This window comes from Nicotiana tomentosiformis, chromosome 11, assembly GCF_000390325.3.
Source record: "Nicotiana tomentosiformis chromosome 11, ASM39032v3, whole genome shotgun sequence".
Classification (NCBI taxonomy): Eukaryota; Viridiplantae; Streptophyta; class Magnoliopsida; order Solanales; family Solanaceae; genus Nicotiana; species Nicotiana tomentosiformis.
In genome coordinates, this window is record NC_090822.1 from 21,726,680 (window position 1) to 21,746,428 (window position 19,749).

At 38.6% G+C, this 19,749-nt stretch overlaps 1 protein-coding gene across 1 annotated transcript; it reads right to left on the reverse strand.

The window, feature by feature from the left end:
- Nucleotides 1–15,979: 15,979 nt before the first annotated feature.
- On the reverse strand, nucleotides 15,980–16,510 carry LOC138901128 (uncharacterized). The gene is made up of 2 exons (XM_070188868.1): nucleotides 16,189–16,510; nucleotides 15,980–16,041 (listed from the first exon to the last, which is right to left on the reverse strand). The coding sequence occupies exons 1-2, from the start codon at nucleotides 16,508–16,510 to the stop codon at nucleotides 15,980–15,982; spliced, it is 384 nt and encodes a 127-aa protein (XP_070044969.1).
- Between the last annotated feature and the right edge of the window lie 3,239 nt (nucleotides 16,511–19,749).

The following is a 19,749-nucleotide window of genomic DNA, read 5'->3' on the forward strand; positions in this document are numbered from 1 at the left end:
TGTTACAGAAGTAACAGACTTTGGTTACACGCCTAAATATGATAGTAAAACAATAATGAGTTATTTTTCGAACAAGAAAAAAGTTGAGAAGTCGTACCTGAAACAAATTATATGTAGTTGTAGTTGGGTGAATGACGAGGGTGTAGTCAAGCTATGTATTCTGTATCTTATAGAGTTCTCCCTTTGTCCTTAAGAGAAAGAGAATGGTTTGATAGACCACTTTAGGTTCTATTTGGTTGACTCAGGGTAGTATGCAAATTTTGCATGGGATATAGCTGCTTATACACATTTGCTTCAGTCTGTTAGGCATAAGTTAAACCCATATGTGCATTTTATCTTATTCAAGGTTTTTCGCTCGCTATGAAAATTTGGTTGTATGCGTGTTGCTCTATAGTTAACACATAAATTACTACAAAGGTTGGTAATCTGATCCCCCGTATCCTTAACTGGACAACAACAAAGGACAAGATATGGATTTCTGCATTGGAAGAGAGGAAGATCAAACCATCATGGATCAAGGTAAATTTTTTCACATATGTTAATGGTAACACAAAATATTAACATACTTAACACAACAATTCCACATTTTTATGGTACAAATAATATAACTACAAATTATATACATATATTGACTAACTCCCTTATATTATTCTTTCACTAAGTTCACCTACATAATGGAAGCCCAAAAGAGCTATCTAGAATAACTTTGCCAGACAAAGTTGACTATATGGTTGAAGAAGCTGAAACGCAAGCCGAGCATCCGAGAAATGCTCCATCTTCATGTAACAACCCGGCCGATCGTTTTGAGTATTACAGTCTCGTTTTTCCATTTACTGCTTATCCTATAATCTATTATAATTATGTGACTCGTCGGTGAGGTTTCAGAATAAATTGGAAAAATGTATTGACCCGGCCGGTCGTTTTGAGTATTACAGTCTCGTTTACCCATTTACTGCTTATCCTGTGTTCTATTATAATTAAGTGACTCTTCGGTAAGGTTTCAGAATGAATTGGAATACTTAGTTCCAAGATTTAAATCTGAAGTTGAAATAGTTGATCGGATATTGATTTATGTGTAAACGACCCCGGAATAGAGTTTTAATGATTCCAATAGCTCCGTATGGTGATTTTGGACTTAGAGGCATGTCCGGAAAAGTTTTTGGAAGTTTGTATTTAAATTAGACTTGACTTGGCTAAAATAGAAATTTAAGTTTAGAAGTTTAACCAGGGAGTTGACTTTTAGATATCGGGGTCGGAATCTGATTCTAGAAATTGAAATACATCTGTTATGTCATTTGTAACTTATGTGCAAAATTTGAGGTCAATCGGACTTGATTTGATAGGTTCTGGCATCGAATGTAGAAGTTGAAATTTTTTAGTTTAATTAAACTTGAATTAGGGTATGATTCGTGGTTTTAGCATTGTTTGATGTGATTTAGAGGTTTGACTAAGTTTGTATGATGTTTTAGGACTTGTTGGTGTATTTGGTTGAGGTCCCGGGGGGCTCAGGTGAGTTTCGGATGGTTAACGGATCAAATTTGGACTTAGAATAATTGAAACTTTCAGCTGCCTATTGAGACAATTGCACCTGCGAAAATAGGCTCGCAGGTGCGAGCTCGCAAAAGTGAGCCTGGGAGCGCAGAAGCGAAAAAGGGAGAGTGGGCAGTGGCCGCAGGTGCAAGACTGCATAAGCGGTTGGTTCCTCGCACCTGCGAGACCGCAGAAGCGGCTAAGTGAGTCGCGGGTGCGGAACCCCTAGGCAGTATACATTTCGAAGGGTTTCCGAGATTTTACCATATTTGGACATTTCCAATATGGTTTTGGGGCAATTTTCAGAGAGAATTCACGGAAAAACTTGAGATAAGTCACTTGTGATCATTATTAGTCGATAAATATTGAATTATCATTGAATATTCCGACTAGATTACGTGTTTTTGAGGTGTAATTAGAGGATTTGGGCCTAGGGATTTGAAAATGAGATTTGGGAATTTGAAGGTCGAGTTGTTGTTGGAATTTGGTAAATTTGGTATGGTTAGACTCGTGGTTGAATGGGCGTTCATATTTTGTAACTTTTTTCGGTTTTCGAGACGTGCCCCCCATTGGAAATATTTGAGTGCAATTTCGGATTTTATAGGAAAATTAGTATTTTTATGTGGAATTAATTCCTATAATTTGTGTTGACTGAATCGAATTAATTGTGACTAGATTCGAGCCGTTCGAAAGTTGATACACGCAGAATGGAATTTCTGGAGCATTGTTTATCTTTCTCGATATTGGACTCGGCTTGTTCAAGGTAAGTAACACTTCTAAACTTAGTGCTGAGGGTATGAAACCCCAAATTTCGTGTTATGTGCTTGTTGTTGAGGGGACGCACATACTAGGTGACAGGCGTGTGTGAGTGTACCGTGTGAATTTTAACTCCGTTATTTTTGTGGTACTGTGTAGTTACCTAAACTTATCTAAAATATGAAATCTCTACGTACTAGAGTTATTGAGCTGTGATCCATGTTAGAAACCATGTCTAGGCTACATGCTTATTTTGTTGGGACCCACTGAGGTCATTACTGTTGTTGAGCTATTTGCTTACATTGCAACTTCATACTCAGTCAAGTTCATTTATTGCATATCATATTTCAGTCTCTGTTGTTATTTATTGATACATCATATCATCATCTTGGGCTATTTTCATGACATAGTGAGCCCGAGAGAGAGATTGATGACTGAGTAAGGTCGAGGGACTGATTGTGAGGTTATAGATACTATATCACGTGAATTGTCCGTGCAACACGTGAGTTGTTCGTGCAGATCCAGATATTGCTACTATAGCACGTGAGATGTCCGTGCAACACGTGATTTGTCTGTGCTAATCCAGACATTATACTGTAGCACGAGAGTTGTCCATGCAGCACGTGAGTTGTCCGTGCAGATCCAGATATTATATTATAGCACTTGAGTTGTCCATACAACACGTGATTTGTCCGTGCGGATTATAGTGCTTGGGCTGAAGGAGCCCCTCCGAAGTCTGCACACACCCCCAGTGAGCGCAGGTACCTATTGAGTGCGAGTACGAGTGCCGAGTGATTGGGAGGACTAAGTGGATTGATATTCTGAGAGTATGAATATGATTGTTCACTATGTTGTCGGCATGCACACTTGACATACAAGCATACAAACGTATTTTTCCTCATGTTGTACGGTATCACATCATTCATGACTTCTTAACACATTGACATGTAGGCATAAAGATGTACTTTTCCTCATGCCACTTGATAATGAAACATTTACCTGTTGAAAAGTTTCGGATGGAAAATCATGATTTTACAAACTTACTCATATTTTCGGTGACTTTTGGCAAAGAATTTGAGTTTACTATTATATTGAAAAGAAAAAGTTTATTTTTCTGGTATTTTATATGAGCTGAGCATTTTATTATTGAGTTATTACTTGTGCTGCTTTAAATTGTATTGTTATCAGATATTATTAGTTATTGGAGTTGGACTCTGACCCTTGTCCCAACTCATCACTACTTTCAACCTAAGGTTAGGTTTGATACTTATTGAATACATGGGGTCGGTTGTACTCATACTACAGTTCTGCACCTTTCGTGCAAATATTTGATGCTAATGTTGATGTGTACGAAGAGAGATGGATCTGAAGATGCACCTGCGTTCCAGCCATTGCTTCCTCTTGTTCATGGTAGCTTTAGAATTTTTAATTTGTTCATGTATATGTCAGACATATGACGTATTTTTATTTCACACCAGTTTTGTAAATTCTAATCTTAGAAGCTCATGATTTATACTACCAGTCCTTGGGGAGTGTATTAGAGTTAGTTAAATATTAATTGAATCGGATTGTTGTTATTTGGATTACCTAGCAGGTGAGATTAGGTGCCATCACGGCAAGTTGGATTTTGGGTTGTGACAAGGTGGTGTCAGAGCTCTAGGTTCATAGGTTCTACAAGTCATGAGCAACTGTCTAGTAGAGTCTCGCGGATCGGTATGATGGCGTCCATACTTATCTTCGAGAGGCTAAAGGGAATTTAGGATAATTTCCCATCTTTCTTTCCTTATCGTGCCAAATTGATTCAACTTGAAACATAACTCTTTGAATTCCTTCCACACATTCGTGTGCGCATGTGAGCGCTCGATATCAGTTGTGCATCGCTGGCTTGTGATTCCATGAACGAGGTTCAAAATGTGTATTCTTTATTTTGGTGATGGGCCAGTCTGGAGGACTTGAGGCTAGGTTTAGACCGCAGCTTAGGCTCGATAGCCTCCATTGTAGCTTGTACATTTGGACTCATATATCCGGTAGTGTCCCTATGAGTGAAACTTGTGGCTCAATGAGCGATCGAATGGCTATATGCTAAGTATGTTGTGACTGTGGGATGTGTTAGGATGGTTTAAATGTGATGAGAAGTGTTTCCTTGGAATGTAAAGAGGGCCATTGGGTGCTTGATTTTCATTTGATGTGACGTACGGTCTCTAATTGTGAGTATATTGAAGGATCTGTCATGCAGTTTCATTGTGGAGCGAATTAGATTTTCATGTTGTGTTGATGAGTTCAAACTCAGAAAGATTTAGTTATTGCACAATAATTGTGGCTGCGGAAGGGTATAGCAAGATGACAATTTGAGGCTAAACAGGTGGGTTATTTCCTGCGGAGTAAACTACATAGGTGTGTTCCTTATAATGTTTAGTGGAGAGTTTCTTATCTACCATTTGGGTGTATGTGATGAGATTTGAATTTGAATCCGGTTGAGAAAGTTGACTTGACTGTCAAGAAAATAAATGCGAGCTTAGCAGATGATTGAGGTATTTTATGGTTGGTGTTGCATGAACTTAAGAATAATTTTTGTTGAACTGACTGCGGTATTATGGCAGTAATAGAGTATGAGTATTATGAGTTATGAAATGTTTTGTTCTATGGCTTTGAGCCAAGTGGGGGAGCCTGCTGCTGACAGTTTAATTTCATGGTTATATGATAAATTTTAGTTTTGGTCTGAGGCATACCTGTGGGTTAGTTATGACTTGCAGAGGTTGACTCGAGGATGACTCGAGTAAGGAAATTCCTAGATACAGGTTATATTGCACTTTATAAGTATATGAAAATCATAGGATGAGTGAGTTGTTATTTGCGAAGTATGTAGTGCGCACGGAGTATGACTTTGATCGGTGGTGTTAAGGTAGTGTTACTTCTTTGGGGTGTTGTTGTGCTAATGGAGCACATGTCTTTCGGCCCGTTTAGGCAGTACAATTTAGATTTGGGCAGAGTGTATGACTCTCGAGAGGGTTCTAATGGATTCAAAATGTATATATGGTAATTGAAAATTTCTCGAATTCGTATATCGCTAGAATTGGTTATTTGTTGTAACGACCCAACCGGTCGTTTTGATAGTAATAGCTCTGATTCCCTATTTACTGTTTTCCCAGTATATTTTTCTGCTTATGTGACTTATCGGGAGGTTTTGTTTTTGGTTTCGGAGTATTTTGGGACACGTAGTCCCTAAAATGGAAGCTTAAGTCTTAGAATTTTGACCGTAGTCGGAACTGTGTGAAGACGACTCCAGAATGGAGTTTTGTCCATTCCGTTAGCACCGTTGGGTGATTTTGGACTCAAGGGCATGTCCGGATTGTGTTTTGGAGGTCTGTAGCTCATTTAGGCTTGAAATAGCGAAAGTCAAATTTTTGGAGATTTTGACCGAAGGTGGACATTTTGATACCAGGGTCAGATTCGGATTCTGGAAGTTAGAGTAGGTCCGTAATGTTGAATAAAACTTGTGTGAAAAATTTCGGGTCAATCGGACGTGATTTGATAGGTTTCGACATCGATTGTAGAAGTTTAAAGTTTCAAGTTCATTAAGTTTGAATCAGAGGGTGATTCATATTTTTAGCGTTGTTTCATGTGATTTGAGGGCTCGACTAAGTTTGTATGGTGTTTTAGGACTGTTGGTATGTTTGGTTGAGGTCTCAGGGGCCTCGGGTGTGTTTCAGATGCTTAACGGATTGAATTTGGACTTAGGCTAGCTGCTGAAGATTTTTTGGTGTCTGATGTTTTTGCACATGCAGAGCGAAGATCGCAGGTGCGGGATCGCATGTGCAAAGAAGGAGCCGCAGATAGGCCAAGAAGGAGCTGGGAAAGAACCGCAGGTGTGATGCATTTCCGCACCTGCGATAGTCGCAGATGTGGTCGCATAGCCGCAGGAGCGGAACCTGTGATTCTAAGTGGAATTCACACCTGCGATGGCATTTCCGCAGGTGCGGCATCGCATATGCGACAGAGAGTCCGCAGGTGCGAGATTTCTGGACAGAACACTTAAATGTAAAGGTTCACGATTTTTGCTCATTTTCAACATTTCAAACTCGTGTTTGGCGATTTCTTTGGAGCTTTTTGAGGGATTTCTTGAGGTAAGTGCCTTGTGCTTATTTTTGATCAATAATCTTGCTTCCCCATTTATTTTCCCACCTAGTTAGTGTGTATTTAAGGTAGAAATTCAGAGTTGGAGGCTAGGGATTCGAAGAGTTTGATTTGGGGTTATGAGTGGTCATTTGAGGTCGGATTTTGATAAATTTGGTATGGTTGGACTTGTGAGTGAATAGGGTTTCGGATTTTGTAATTTTTGCCCGATTCCGAGACGTGGGCCCGGGTATACGTTTTAAGGAGAATTTTGGAATTTTTGTTAAAGTATTGATTTCATTAATTAGATGAGTCTATTATGGTTGTATTTATGATATGTAATTTCTTTTGGCTAGATTTGGGCCATTCGGAGCCAGATATTCGTGGGAAAGGCATTGTGACCGATTGATTGATCTTGGTTCGAGGTAAGTGGCTTGCCTAACCTTGTGTGGGGGAAATCCCCTTAGGATTTGGTACTGTTTTGATATGCGAGCGCCTTGTACGTGAGGTGACGAGTACGTACACAGGCTAATTGTTGTAAAAACCCGATTTCTGCTAGGTAATAACATATTTCCTTCTTATTTGAGTTACATCATCATGTGTAGTATCCTGTTAGCTTAGAATAGCATATCTACTTGCCTCAATTGCTTATCTGAACTCCGTGCAGCATGTTTAGTTAAATTCTTGCTTTTCCTTGACTTGTACTTTGTCTAAATTGTAGGATTTTGTGTTGTAGCTGTTAATTCTATAGTTTGAGCTGCATATTTACTTTTGGGACTACGGAACGGTATTTCGGGAGGTCCCCTTGTACTGCATATTTACTTTGGGACTACGGAACAGTGTTCCGGGAGATCCCACTGTACTGTATATTTACTTTGGGACTAGGAACGGTATTCCGGGAGACCCCCCTGTACTACACATTTACGTTTGGGACTACGAGACGGTATCTCGGGAGATCCCCTGTTGTTATCTCTGTTTACTGAGATGTTGTCTTCTATGATTTCATTCCTGTTAAATTTCAGTCTTTATTTTACTACGGTATTTCATTCTACCTTGTTTTTATTATATATATATGTATTTTATTCTACCTCGTTTTATTATATATATATATATATATACCAGTAGGGCCCTGACCTGACCTCGTCACTACCCGACCGAGGTTAGGCTTGGCACTTACTGGGTACCGATTGTGGTGTACTCATGCTACTCTCTGCATATGTTTTTCGTGTGCAGATCCAGGTGCTCCTTATTAGCCGCACTATTAGTGAGCCGGGACAGCTTTGGAGACTTCAAGGTATATCTGTCACGTCCGTAGACCTCAGAGTCCCTTTCTACTCTTTCCCATGTCCATTATCTTCTGTATTTTTCCTTTGTTAGACTCTGATGTATAGAGACACTAAACTTTCCTTCTGTAGTTTGTGATTCACGATGTTCCGGGTTTTGGGATTTCTGTGTATTTTGAATAGTTGGTTATTGTACATGCCAGGCAGCATGGTACCCAATTATGTTGTTACTGCTACAGTTAGTAGTTAAATTTATGTTTTTATTTCATTATTCCGCAAATGTTAGGCTTACCTAGTCGTAGAGACTAGGTGTCGTCACGACGTCATACGGAGGGGAAATTGGGTCGTGACAAGTTGGTATCAAAGCTCTAGGTTCGTAGGTGTCGTGAGTCACAAGCCGGTTTATTAGAGTCTCGCGTATCGGTACGGAGACGTCTGTACTTATCTTCGGGAGGCTATGGAACTGTTAGGAAAACTTTCACTACTTTGATTCCCTGTCGTGCGAAATATTATTGACTTCAAATGGTGAGGACACGTACATGCGGATCTGATGACCAGGCCCCATACCCCTTGCTAGATCTGCGAGAGGCCGGGGCCCGGGTAAAGGCCGAGGACGTCCACGTGGTGAAGCCAGGGCACCTGCACAAGCTACTACAGATGAGCCCCCAATAGCTCCAGCTGGAGGGCAGACACCTAAGGTACTTGTTTCTGCACCAGCCCTCCAGGAGACTCTAGCCCAGTTTCTGAGCATGTTCAGCACCTTAGCTCAAGCTGGATTGATCCCACTTTCTCCTGCGACATCTCAGGCCGGGGGAGGAGCACAGACTCCTGCCGTCGGTACTCCAGAGCATCGGGTTCAGGTCGACCAGGTTCCATAGATTGAACCGATGTAGCCGGTAGCTCCAGCTCAGCCCGAGTTTAGGGCAACAGTTTCTGAGGTGGAGCAACTCAGACTTGAGAGGTACAAGAAGTACCACCCACATACCTTCAGTGGATTGGCTACAGATGATGCTCTGGATTTTCTGGAGGAGTGTCATTATATTCTCCGTACTATGGGCATAGCGGAGACGAGCGGGGTTTCTTTTACTACATTCCATCTTAGAGGAGCAGCATATCAGTGGTGGCATACTTATGAGCTGAGTAGTCCGGATGAGACAACTTCACTTACATGGACTCAGTTCTCGGACATGTCTTTGAGAGAGTATGTCCCTCAGAGCCTCAGGGACTCATAGCGGGCGGAGTTTGAGCAGCTGAGCCAGGGTGTTATAACTGTGTGGTATGCATTTCTCTTCAGTGATTTGGCCCGACATGCACCGGCCTTGGTTGCCATAGTTCAAGAGAGGGTTCGACGGTTTATTGATGGACTCCACCCCAGCACCCAAATTAGTATGGCTAGGGAGTTGGAGATGGATATTTCTTATCAGCAGGTTGTGAGTATTACCAGGAGATTAGAGGGCATGCTTTCCCTGGACAGAGAGGAGAGAGAGGCCAAGAGGTCTCGAGAGACTGGTTATTATTCTGGTGCTCGTGCCCCAGAAGCTCGTCATGGTAGGGGTTATGTGAGTCACCCGGTTCATTCAGCTCTTCCAGCCTCCAATGGTGTTCCAGCCCCTTCTAGGCACCAGGAGCCTTATTATGGGCCGCCAGTATCTAGTGTGCCTCCCCCATGGGGTATTCCTAGTGGCCAGTCCAGCAGATCTGGCCCGACCTAGCCACAACAGCCACGCCCTCCCAGATCTTATTTTGAGTGTGGCGACACTCGCCATATGGTGAAGGATTGCCCCAGATTTAGGAGGGGTGCACCTCCACAGACTTCTCATCCACAACGTGCTCCACCGGGTCCTCAAGCTATGATTCCAGCACCAGCTGCCGCCCCACCTGCTCAGCCAGCCTGAGGTGAAGGTCGGGGAGGTAGAGGTCTCTCTAGAGGGCGAGGCCAGGCCAGATATTATTCCCTTCCTGCTCGTACAGAGGCAGTCACTTCTGATTCTGTCATTACATGTATTGTCCTGGTATGTCATAGAGATGCGTCGGTATTATGTGTCCTCTTATTTTGCCCCGTATTTGGGCATGTCTCGGGATTCTTTGAGTTCCACTGTTTATGTGTCTACTCCTCTGGGAGATTCTCTTATTGTGGACCGCGTGTATCGGTCGTGTTTGATTGCTCTTAGTGGTTTTGAGACCAGAGCCGATTTATTATTGCTCAGCATGGTGGACTTTGATATTATTTTGGGCATGGACTGGTTGTCGCCCCATTATGCTATTTTTGATTGTCACGCTAAAATCGTGACGCTTGCTATGCCAGGTTACCACAATTAGAGTGGATAGGTGCCTTAGAGTATACTCCCAGCAGACTTATTTCATTTCTTAAAGCTCAACGAATAGTTGAGAAGGGGTGTGACGTGTATCTAGCTTATGTGCGAGATGTCCATATTGATACCCTTACAGTTGAGTCAGTCTCAGTAGTGAGGGATTTTCCAGATATGTTTCCATCTGATCTTCCGGGCATGACACCCGACAGATATATTGATTTTGGCAATGATTTGTTACCGGTCACTCAGTCCATCTCGATATTGGACTCGTCTTGTTCAACGTAAGTAACACTTCTAAACTTAGTGCTGAGGGTATGAAACCCCGAATTTCGTGTTATGTGTTTGTTGTTGAGGTGACACACATGCTAGGTGACGGGCGTGTGGGCGTGCACCGTGTGAATTGTAACTCCGTTATTTCTGTGGTGATGTGTAGTTACCTGAACTTATCTGTAATATAAAATCTCTACGTACTAGAGTTATTGAGTTGTGATCCATGCTAGAAACCATGTCTAGGTTTCATGCTTATTCTGTTGGGACTCTTTGAGGTCATTACTACTGTTGAGTTATTTGCTTATATTGTAACTTCATACTCAGTCATGTTCATTCATTGCATATCATATCTCAGTCTCTGTTGTTCTTTATTGATATATCATATCATCATCTTAGGCTAGTTTCATGACATAGTGAGCCCAAGAGAATGGAGAGATTGATGACTGAGTAAGGTCGAGGGCCTGATTGTGAGGTTATAGATACTATAGCACGTGAATTGTCCGTGCATCACGTGAGTTGTTCGTGCAGATCCAGATATTGCTACTATGGCACGTGAGATGTCCGTGCAACACGTGATTTGTCCGTGCGAATCTAGATATTATATTATAGCACGTGAGTTGTCCGTGCGATGCTTAGGCTGAAGGAGCCCCTCCGGAGTCTACACACACCCCCAGCGAGCGCGGGTACCTATTGAGTACGAGTGCAAGTGCCGAGTAACTGGGAGGACAGAGTGGATTGATATTCTGAGAGTATGCATATGGTTGTTCAATATGTTGTACTGCATTGGCATGCACACTTGACATACAAGAATAGAGATGCATTTTTTCTCATGCTATACAGTATCACGTCATTCATGACTTCTCAAACACATTGATACATAGGCATAGAGATGTACTTTTCCTCATGCCATTTGATAATGAAACTTACTCATGCCATTTTACAAACTTACTCATGCCATTTGATAGAGATGTACTTCAACCTCATGCCATTTTACAAACTTACTCATATTTTCAGTGGTTTTCAGCAAAGGATTTGAGTTTTCCTATTATATTGAAAAGAAAATATTTATTTTTCTGGTATTCTATACGAGCTGAGCATTTTATTATTGAGTTATTACTTATGCTGCTTTAAATTGTATTGTTATGAGATATTATTAGTTATTGGAGTTGGAATCTAACCCTTGTCCCAGCTCGTCACTACTTTCAACCTAAAGCTAGGTTTGTTACTTATTGAGTACATGAGGTAGGTTGTACTCATACTACACTTCTACACCTTGCGTGCCGATTTTTGATGCTGATGTTGCTGCGTACAAATTCATGGTAGCTTTAGAATTTTTAATCTGTTCATGTATATTTCAGACATATGACGTATTTTTATTTCACACTAGTTTTGTAAATTCTAACCTTAGAAGCTCATGATTTGTATTACCATTCCTTAGGGAGTGTATTAGAGTTAGTTAAATATTAATTGAATAGGATTGTTGTTATTTGGCTTACCTAGCGGGTGAGGTTAGGTGCCATCATGACTAGTTGAATTGTGGGTCGTGACACTTCATATGGCACTAAACAGTCAATGGGAATTGATGACAAATCGACAATTCTGCAACAACTAAAAAAATTAAGAAAATATTTTGATAAGGTAACAACTTATGATATTCCTAGTTTTTTTCTGTAATTTATTTTATGACAAATATTTCTTTAACTCGTTTTATTTTTCTCCTTAGGTCGGTTCAGACCTTGGATTGTTCAAGAAAGAGGTATACCTAATTCAAGATTTTTAGGCTTCTTTTATATCTGTAAGCCTCTTATTGTCAGATACATTCTAAGATTTTTTGATTTTCTAGATTTTTGAAGAACTAGGTAGTATGTGAGAGCTATTCACTGATTCCATCAAGACTGTGTTACAGGCAATTAATAGTCAACAGGATAATAATATCGATGCTAAGGTGTCATTTAAAATATAGTCATTTTGGAAAACAATTTTACCCTGTTTAGGTTTATATTAGCATCCGTAAAGCATATAGCCTCAGAAGCTCTGCTTGCATGTTAGTGGCAGTTCTGACAAAAAAATGAGCATTACAAAATAAATAACACACAACAGTATCATGGCAATAGCGCTAAACAAGTATTGGGCAGCGACACTAAAAGAGGTATTTGAACAATTTTAACACAATTTGATGACATGACTTACATAGGTTAAACATATTACTAAATTATCAATAAATAATCTACATTATATTTCTACTTGTTGTTGTAGATACATGACATATGTCTGACATTCAAAAAGAGGAGAATGTTCTTGTATCAAGTACAATAGGATTTGACTTATCTTCCCAATTTCAAGAGGCATTCAAGAAAGAAACTACAGGTATGATTGAATATTGTTTTTATGCATATTTCACAATACATATTACATTTCAGCTACATGACATTATTTCAATAAATTATCTATAACTTAGTTACAATTTATCAACATATTATTTCTGTTAGAATAAATTACCTACAATTCTCTTTCATTGTATACATTTGTTGTCATAGAGAAGGAAACTATGCATGTGCATTCTCCAAATCAGAATGCAAATGTTGCCAAACAAGCAGAGCATTTCAATGAAGAGAAGGAGACTATGCATTTGCACTCTCCAATTCAGGAAGCAAATATTTCCCATCAACGAGAGGATTGCAACGAGGATTTCAGTGGTATTAATAGTTACAATATAATTGTAGAAACAATAACAACTTTTATATAATTTACAATTTTCCAACATATCTCATGCAAGCAACATACCATATTATTCTTTTATTTTTAACTTTGTAGGTGAACCAGTCGACTTCATCAATGTAGCTGACTCGGACAATGATTCCAAGTCTGGAAAAAGAGAAATAACACTTGATGATTTTGAGCTACCTAAGAACTTTCCACAGATAGTTAAGTTCGGCGAGGTTGATCAAGATGAAACAATCCCTGTACAACAAGGAAGAACAAGTGTTCCTAGAAAGCATGCCAGATCCCCTTTTCTCCCTTATTTCAGTTCTGGTGGAAGCAGTTCTCGTGCACCTCCCCCAATTTTCAATATCAAGCATCCATTTACTGGGGTTATTGGCGACAATGTTCATCTTGATTTGTTGGAAGAATTCAACAAGTGGTTATATTTAGGTACCGACACTGTTTCAAAGAGGTTAGATTCTACACTTTTTTCATATTATCGAGGGCATAAAATTTATGGATTTCCATTTGAAACTACATTTTTAATTGTATTTTCTATGTCTTTATGTCTTTATATAAGAAGAAGACGCTTTATACTGTAAAAGATTACCTTCTCAACCCGTGGTTTGATCTTGGAGTGGAGAAAGTTGATAAAAGGCCGGGTTTTATACTTTGGCACATCCTGAACAAATCCTGAACAACACAGTTCGTTCATACCCCGGCATATAGTTATAAGATTAAGTTTTATGTTATTTTAGATATCTGTAGATATTTTGTTTAAAATTTATAGTTAAATTGTCTGATGTAGTGAGAAATTATGTAATATGTTTTTTTGCAGTACATTGGTATTATTTTATACTATTTGAGGAAGAGATGAAAGTATGGTCCTGAAAACAGAACTTGGTTTACAACCACTGACTATATGTTCAAGACAAGAATAGAACAAATTTATGAGAGGTACATGAATGCCCCTCCCGATAGGAAGTTTGTTGTTGTCAAACCCCAGGACGTCGTATCAGAATACATATTGGGGTACCGATTACTTGTTAATTTTGCATGGGATAAAGTTGATTTTGTGATTATGTCCATCAGCATTGTTGAGAAAGTTTAATGGTTGTTGGTTGTGTTTGACATTACCGATAGGATTCTATATGTTTATGATTTTATTGTCTCTTCACGTAATCACAAATTTTTGAATCTGTTGTCGACAAGTTTGCTATTATGATCCCCCTCTACTTGTTATGCACCTCCTTCTATGGCAAGCGTCCAGACATCAACTACAAGAACAAAAAGGCATACATTGAAAAAGGTGTTACTGACCCTCTTGACATTCAGTAGTTGGTCGGTGAGATACCCCAACAAAAAGAAGGATCACTGTATGTGTTGATTTTCTTTAAATTTACCAAATTGAATTTTACATTGAATGCTAACACTTTTCCCATAATATTTATTGCAGTGATTGCGGTGTATACCTGGCAGCTTTTGCAGAATATGTCCGCATTGGATAGCTCTCGATTTCAAAGGAAGACCTTTCTGATATTCATCAACATTGTAGACTCTATGGAGCGCTCCTTTGGGATTATGCTAGAAAACATCAAGAGCTTGGTGCAATTAGTGAAAGTGAGGTTACTAGGATATTAGTAAGAAGAAAAGGTGCACCAGCTGTGAGGGAGCGAACAAGAGTTTGGAACAGAAAGAATTAGTTACCTTTTTCAGTAGCTAAATTATAGTAAAAGTGTTTAGTTGTAGCTGGACTGTATTAAAGTTGTGGAAAAAGTATTTACTAAGAACAATTCAGCTACAATTTATTTGTAGCAGAATTGTGCTAAATTCGATTTAGCTTGTGTTTGTTATTTTGTCCAGAATTCTCCTACTTACATATCAAGACATTTGTAGAATATTTTTTTGTTAAAAGTTGTTAGTATTTAATCTCCTTATTGGTACTATATAATATATATTTTTTGTTGTCTTATATAAGTATATTAGATCATACTTAACATATTATGTGAACAAATGTTACTCTAAATGTAAGGTCTCAAACGTTTAGCTTTACAATTAAATAAAATTTCAAGCAAAGGTACACTGCTACTCTTAGCTAACAATTTCTTTATACAATAACTACAATTCTGTCTACAACTAATATACAATAGTATAGTATCTATTTAAATTTAGCAGTATTGTAAAAAAAGCTTAAAATTAATAAATAAACACAATTATTAATGAAATTCCAACTACAGACCAATGGCATTAAGGGTAAAAATCTGTTTACCAAACATTCATTATAAGAGACAATCTTTATTCAAATTAGCAACACAACTATAATTGTCCAGAAGAGAACAAATACAACTGAATATGTCTTAAAGGTCAGATTATCATCAACAGTACTCAGTACAACATATCTACACTTAACAATATATATTTTGTTTCATGAAATCAATGATATGATATTATGGACCATAACTTACTCTCATATTCTGCGATAAAGTCATGTTGTCCTCTAACTCTTTTTTGTATTTTTTTCCCAAGGTATGTGAACGTACCCTTTGCATTCAATAATTTTTTATTAGTCCAACGTTCAATAAGTGTCCGCATGTACTCTAATAGTTGAACTACGGGCATCTCTCTTGTATCTTTGGTTACCGCATTTAAGGACTGTATTATTGATGTCATCGTCCATGTTCTGTTCACCGTAGCATGTACCCGAGACCATTTGTGGTAAACAATATCATATAGGTATTCTTTAATACGTGTGTTGATCTCCTCAATCTTTGACATTCTTTCATTAAATTCATCAAGAGTGTATGATCGTTCTATGGCAAAATACAATTCGTTTAACTTTAGATGACCTTTCTTGAACTTTGTCCTTACATTTATCCAAATATGCCACATGCAAGAATAATGTGAGATGCCGGTATAAACCGTTGATGTTACCTTCAATATACTCTCATTCCGGTCCGAAACAACACACATATTTGGTTTTTCACCATATGCATGTTCGAACTATCGAAAAAATCACCTCCATGATGCGTTATTTTCTGAATCAGCAACAACGTATGCTAGTGGTAATATGCTACCTATCACATAAGTAGCAAGAAGAAATTCAATTCATCCATAAATCTTGAAAACATGAAAAATACATTTTCAGAAATAACTTGAATACAATATTCTTACAATTAATCTACATTACTTTGTATAGACTTCTAACTTTGATTAAGAATTACCTGTTGCATCCATTGTGCTAGTTGTTAGCATGATGCCCCTATATGCCGACTTCAAGAAGGTTCCATCGACCAATAGAACTGGCCTACAATGCTCCCAACCCTTGATGGGCGTATTAAGAGTAACAAATGCATACAAGAAACAATCATCTTCAGTCTTCTGCAATTTTACTACTGACCTCGGATAAGTTTTCTCTAACATATACAAATAACTTGGTAGGCGACTGTATGATTCAGCAAGATGACCTCTCAAAAATTCCAGAGACTTTTCCGTTGCTCTCCAAGCTTGCATGTATGTTAAGTTCACACCATGCTCCGACAACATGACAGTTTGTATGTCTTATGGTATGTATATTGTCTTAGGATCCGCATATTGTGGCATGACCATGCTGCCAACTACTATGGCAGTAGCTTTACGTTGTATATATGTGTTGTCCATCAACGAGCATGTGTGCAAGCTGTTGAATTTTCTAGCCTTGAACAATGTTGATTCATTTATGCTTGTGGACTTAAAGTGCCATGTACAATTGTCACCAACACATACGAGTCAGTAGCTGTAGAATAAAAATAATGATAAAATGTTATACAAATTTTAGTTATCAAGACATCAGGCTGTTGATGTACAACAAATTGTTCTAAATAAATTATATACAATTTATATAAATAAAAACTAAAATTTATAAACAATATGATATTGATAAATAAAATGTTCTTACCTTCTTGCACTAGACCTTTTCACCCTAAATTAGAACTTTTTTGCAACAACCTGACAAGTCATTTTCAGCTTTAGCGCATCGTTTGGTGGTTTAAGGCCTTGAGTAGCTTCACTTCATATATTATGAATTGTACATGTGGTCGGTTTCTATTTTCGGGAAGTTCAGAGTTGATTTGGAAGGATAAATTCGGAAGCTTTAAGTTGGAAGAGTTGATCAATGTTTAAATTATGAGTAAATGACCTTGGATCGGAGTTTTGACAGTTCTGTTAGGTCCGGATGATAATTTTGGACTTAAGAGTATGTTCGGATTTGGATTTGGAAGTCCGTAGGTTGATTTGATGCTTTTTGGCAAAAGTTAGAAGATTGAAGGTTTAGAAGGTTGATATGTTTGACCAAGAGTTGACTTTGTTGATATCAGATCTAAAATTATGGTTGTGAGATTTGGTATAGGTCCGTTGTATTATTTGAGACTTGCATGCAAAATTTGAGCCATTCCGGGTTGATTTAGTATGGTTCGGCATGAGTTTTAGATGTTTAAAAGTTCATTAGTTCATTAGGCTTGAATTGATATACGATTCATGGTTTTGATATTGTTTGGTGTGATTTAAGACCTTGAGTAGGTTCGTGTTATGTTTTGGGACTGGTTTGTGTAATTGGACAGGGTCCCAGGGGCCTCGGGTGTGTTTCAGATGTGTTTGGGTTGTGTCGCGCTCTTATTTGATGTTTCAGCGTCATTTCTTTGGGCATAAAGGGTACTATATTAAGCAAACGACATTTGATTTGTGATTATATTTAACCTTTAGATCCATATCGTAATTATGGAACCATAGCAACAACAATTGTGGAATTCCGAGGTCGTATTGAGAGAGTTATGCCCATTTCCGTATCGGAAAACATTGCTGGTTTCTGGTGCGAACTTTTGTTCTTCACGAACGCGAGAGAGGTTCCGCGAATGCGAAGAATTTCTGGGTTGACCAATCAACACGAAAAATTGCTCTTCGCTAACGCAAAGGTCTCCTGGGAAGGCGATGAACAAAAATCATCTGGGCAATGTTTTAAACCGAGTATTTTAGTATTTTGAGCATATCTTGAGTTCTAGAGCTCCGTTTGAGGTGATGTTCACGGCGTTGTTTTCGTCTCAACAAGGGGGTAAATATCTGGCCTTTATTTTGATATTTTTCCATGATTATTTTCAAGATTATTATTTTTATCCGTATTTTGATTGTAGAAATTGGGGTTTTGAGGCCCAAAGTTGAGAAATGGTAAATCCTTGATTTGAGGGTCAGTCCGTGGATGAAATTGGATGATGTTCTGGATATATACTATATTGTTCCGAATTTCCATTGGCGGACAACGTTCGTTCACTATGTATTTGATCTCTATGATTTTTACAGAAGTATCGTTCATTAGGTGCTCTGTAATTGCATCATTCAATTGACTATAATTTGAATCTTCATTGACTACAATTCCGTCAACATCAAAATTTATATATCTCCTGAAGCTATCCCACCAACTATTGAGCTGAAGCATTATCATCAATTTTGACATTATATACCATAATTCAATTCAATTGTAGAGAAAACAATTACGCAATCCAATAAAAACTGTAAAAATCAGCTATATGTTCAGAGCCGATTATCAATACTTCACGTTAATCTGTAATTGTTTTCTTCAAAAGGTATTTTTTTTTAATTTGTTGCCTTGTTTATGGAAAACCATAGGAAATCTGCGTTAGAGAAGGATTCTGCAGAATTGGGGCAATGGTTGCGTATTATGTTTGTTGTAGATTTTTACCATCTTAATTTTGTAACTGAAATATATTCTCTCCCAAATATCGCGCGTCTAAAAATGGAGGTCTACCTAAATATGGAGTCTATTTTAAACGAATGTATATTTTTGTAGGAAAAATATGTTTATGGCAGGTAATTTCCAAAACTGGGACAATTTTGGTAATAACGTTTCATACAGTGTATAGGAAAGAAAAATCCCACTTAGGGATTTTTTGTAATGACTCGGCCAGTCGTTTTGAGTATTATAGCCCCGATCTCCCATTTATTCCTTCTTCTAAGCTCATATGTTATTATGTGACTTGAGGGGGTGGTTGGTTTGGTTTCGGGGATATTTCAAAATGAATTAGGACACTTAGTCCCAAGGTTGGAAGCCTAAGTTGAAAGAGTTGACCGGATATTGACTTATGTATAAATAGCCCCAGAATGGAGTTTTGATAGCTTTGATAGCTCCGTAGATGATTTTGGAGTGTGTCTGGATACAATCAACACAAGCTTTGGAGCGTGTCTGGATATTGGTTTGGAGGTCCGTAGATGATTTTGGCTTGAATTGGTGAAAGTTGGAAAAGTTAAAGTTTGGTGTCACGCCCCAAAACCGAGGAGCGCGACCAGCGCTCAACCGAGTGAACCTGACTGAGCAAGCCTGTTAGATTTCATTCTACCCAAATTCATCCACAAATGGAGATAATACCTATTTTCATTAATTAGACAAAATGGTATTCACGTCTACAATAGCAATTCATTTCCAATAGCTTCATCAATTTTAAAGTCTCAATCGACAAGTAATACAACCACAACATAACATATTTTGTCTTCCCCAGCACTAATACACAACCCACACTATATCTACGGAGCCTCTATACATAAAGAAGAGTACAATGACAATGCCGGCAACAAGGCCCCGGCTATACCTCAACCATAATACATAAAGAACAAAAGATACATGACCTCGGGATGAAGTGGGCTCACCAAGTTAGCTGGGAAGAAGGTGTACTGCTATCACTAATCAATGTCTTCTGCTGTGGAACCACCTGCATCCATTTAAAGATGCAGCGCCCCCG

Excerpts from the sequence above, each read along its gene's own strand:
- LOC138901128 (XM_070188868.1), bottom strand. The coding sequence starts at position 16,510 with ATGTTGTCGGAGCATGGTGTGAACTTAACATACATGCAAGCTTGGAGA. Across the intron at positions 16,042-16,188 it reads TAGCACAATGGATGCAACAG|GTAGCATATTACCACTAGCA; the intron begins GTAATTCTTAAT and ends CTTATGTGATAG.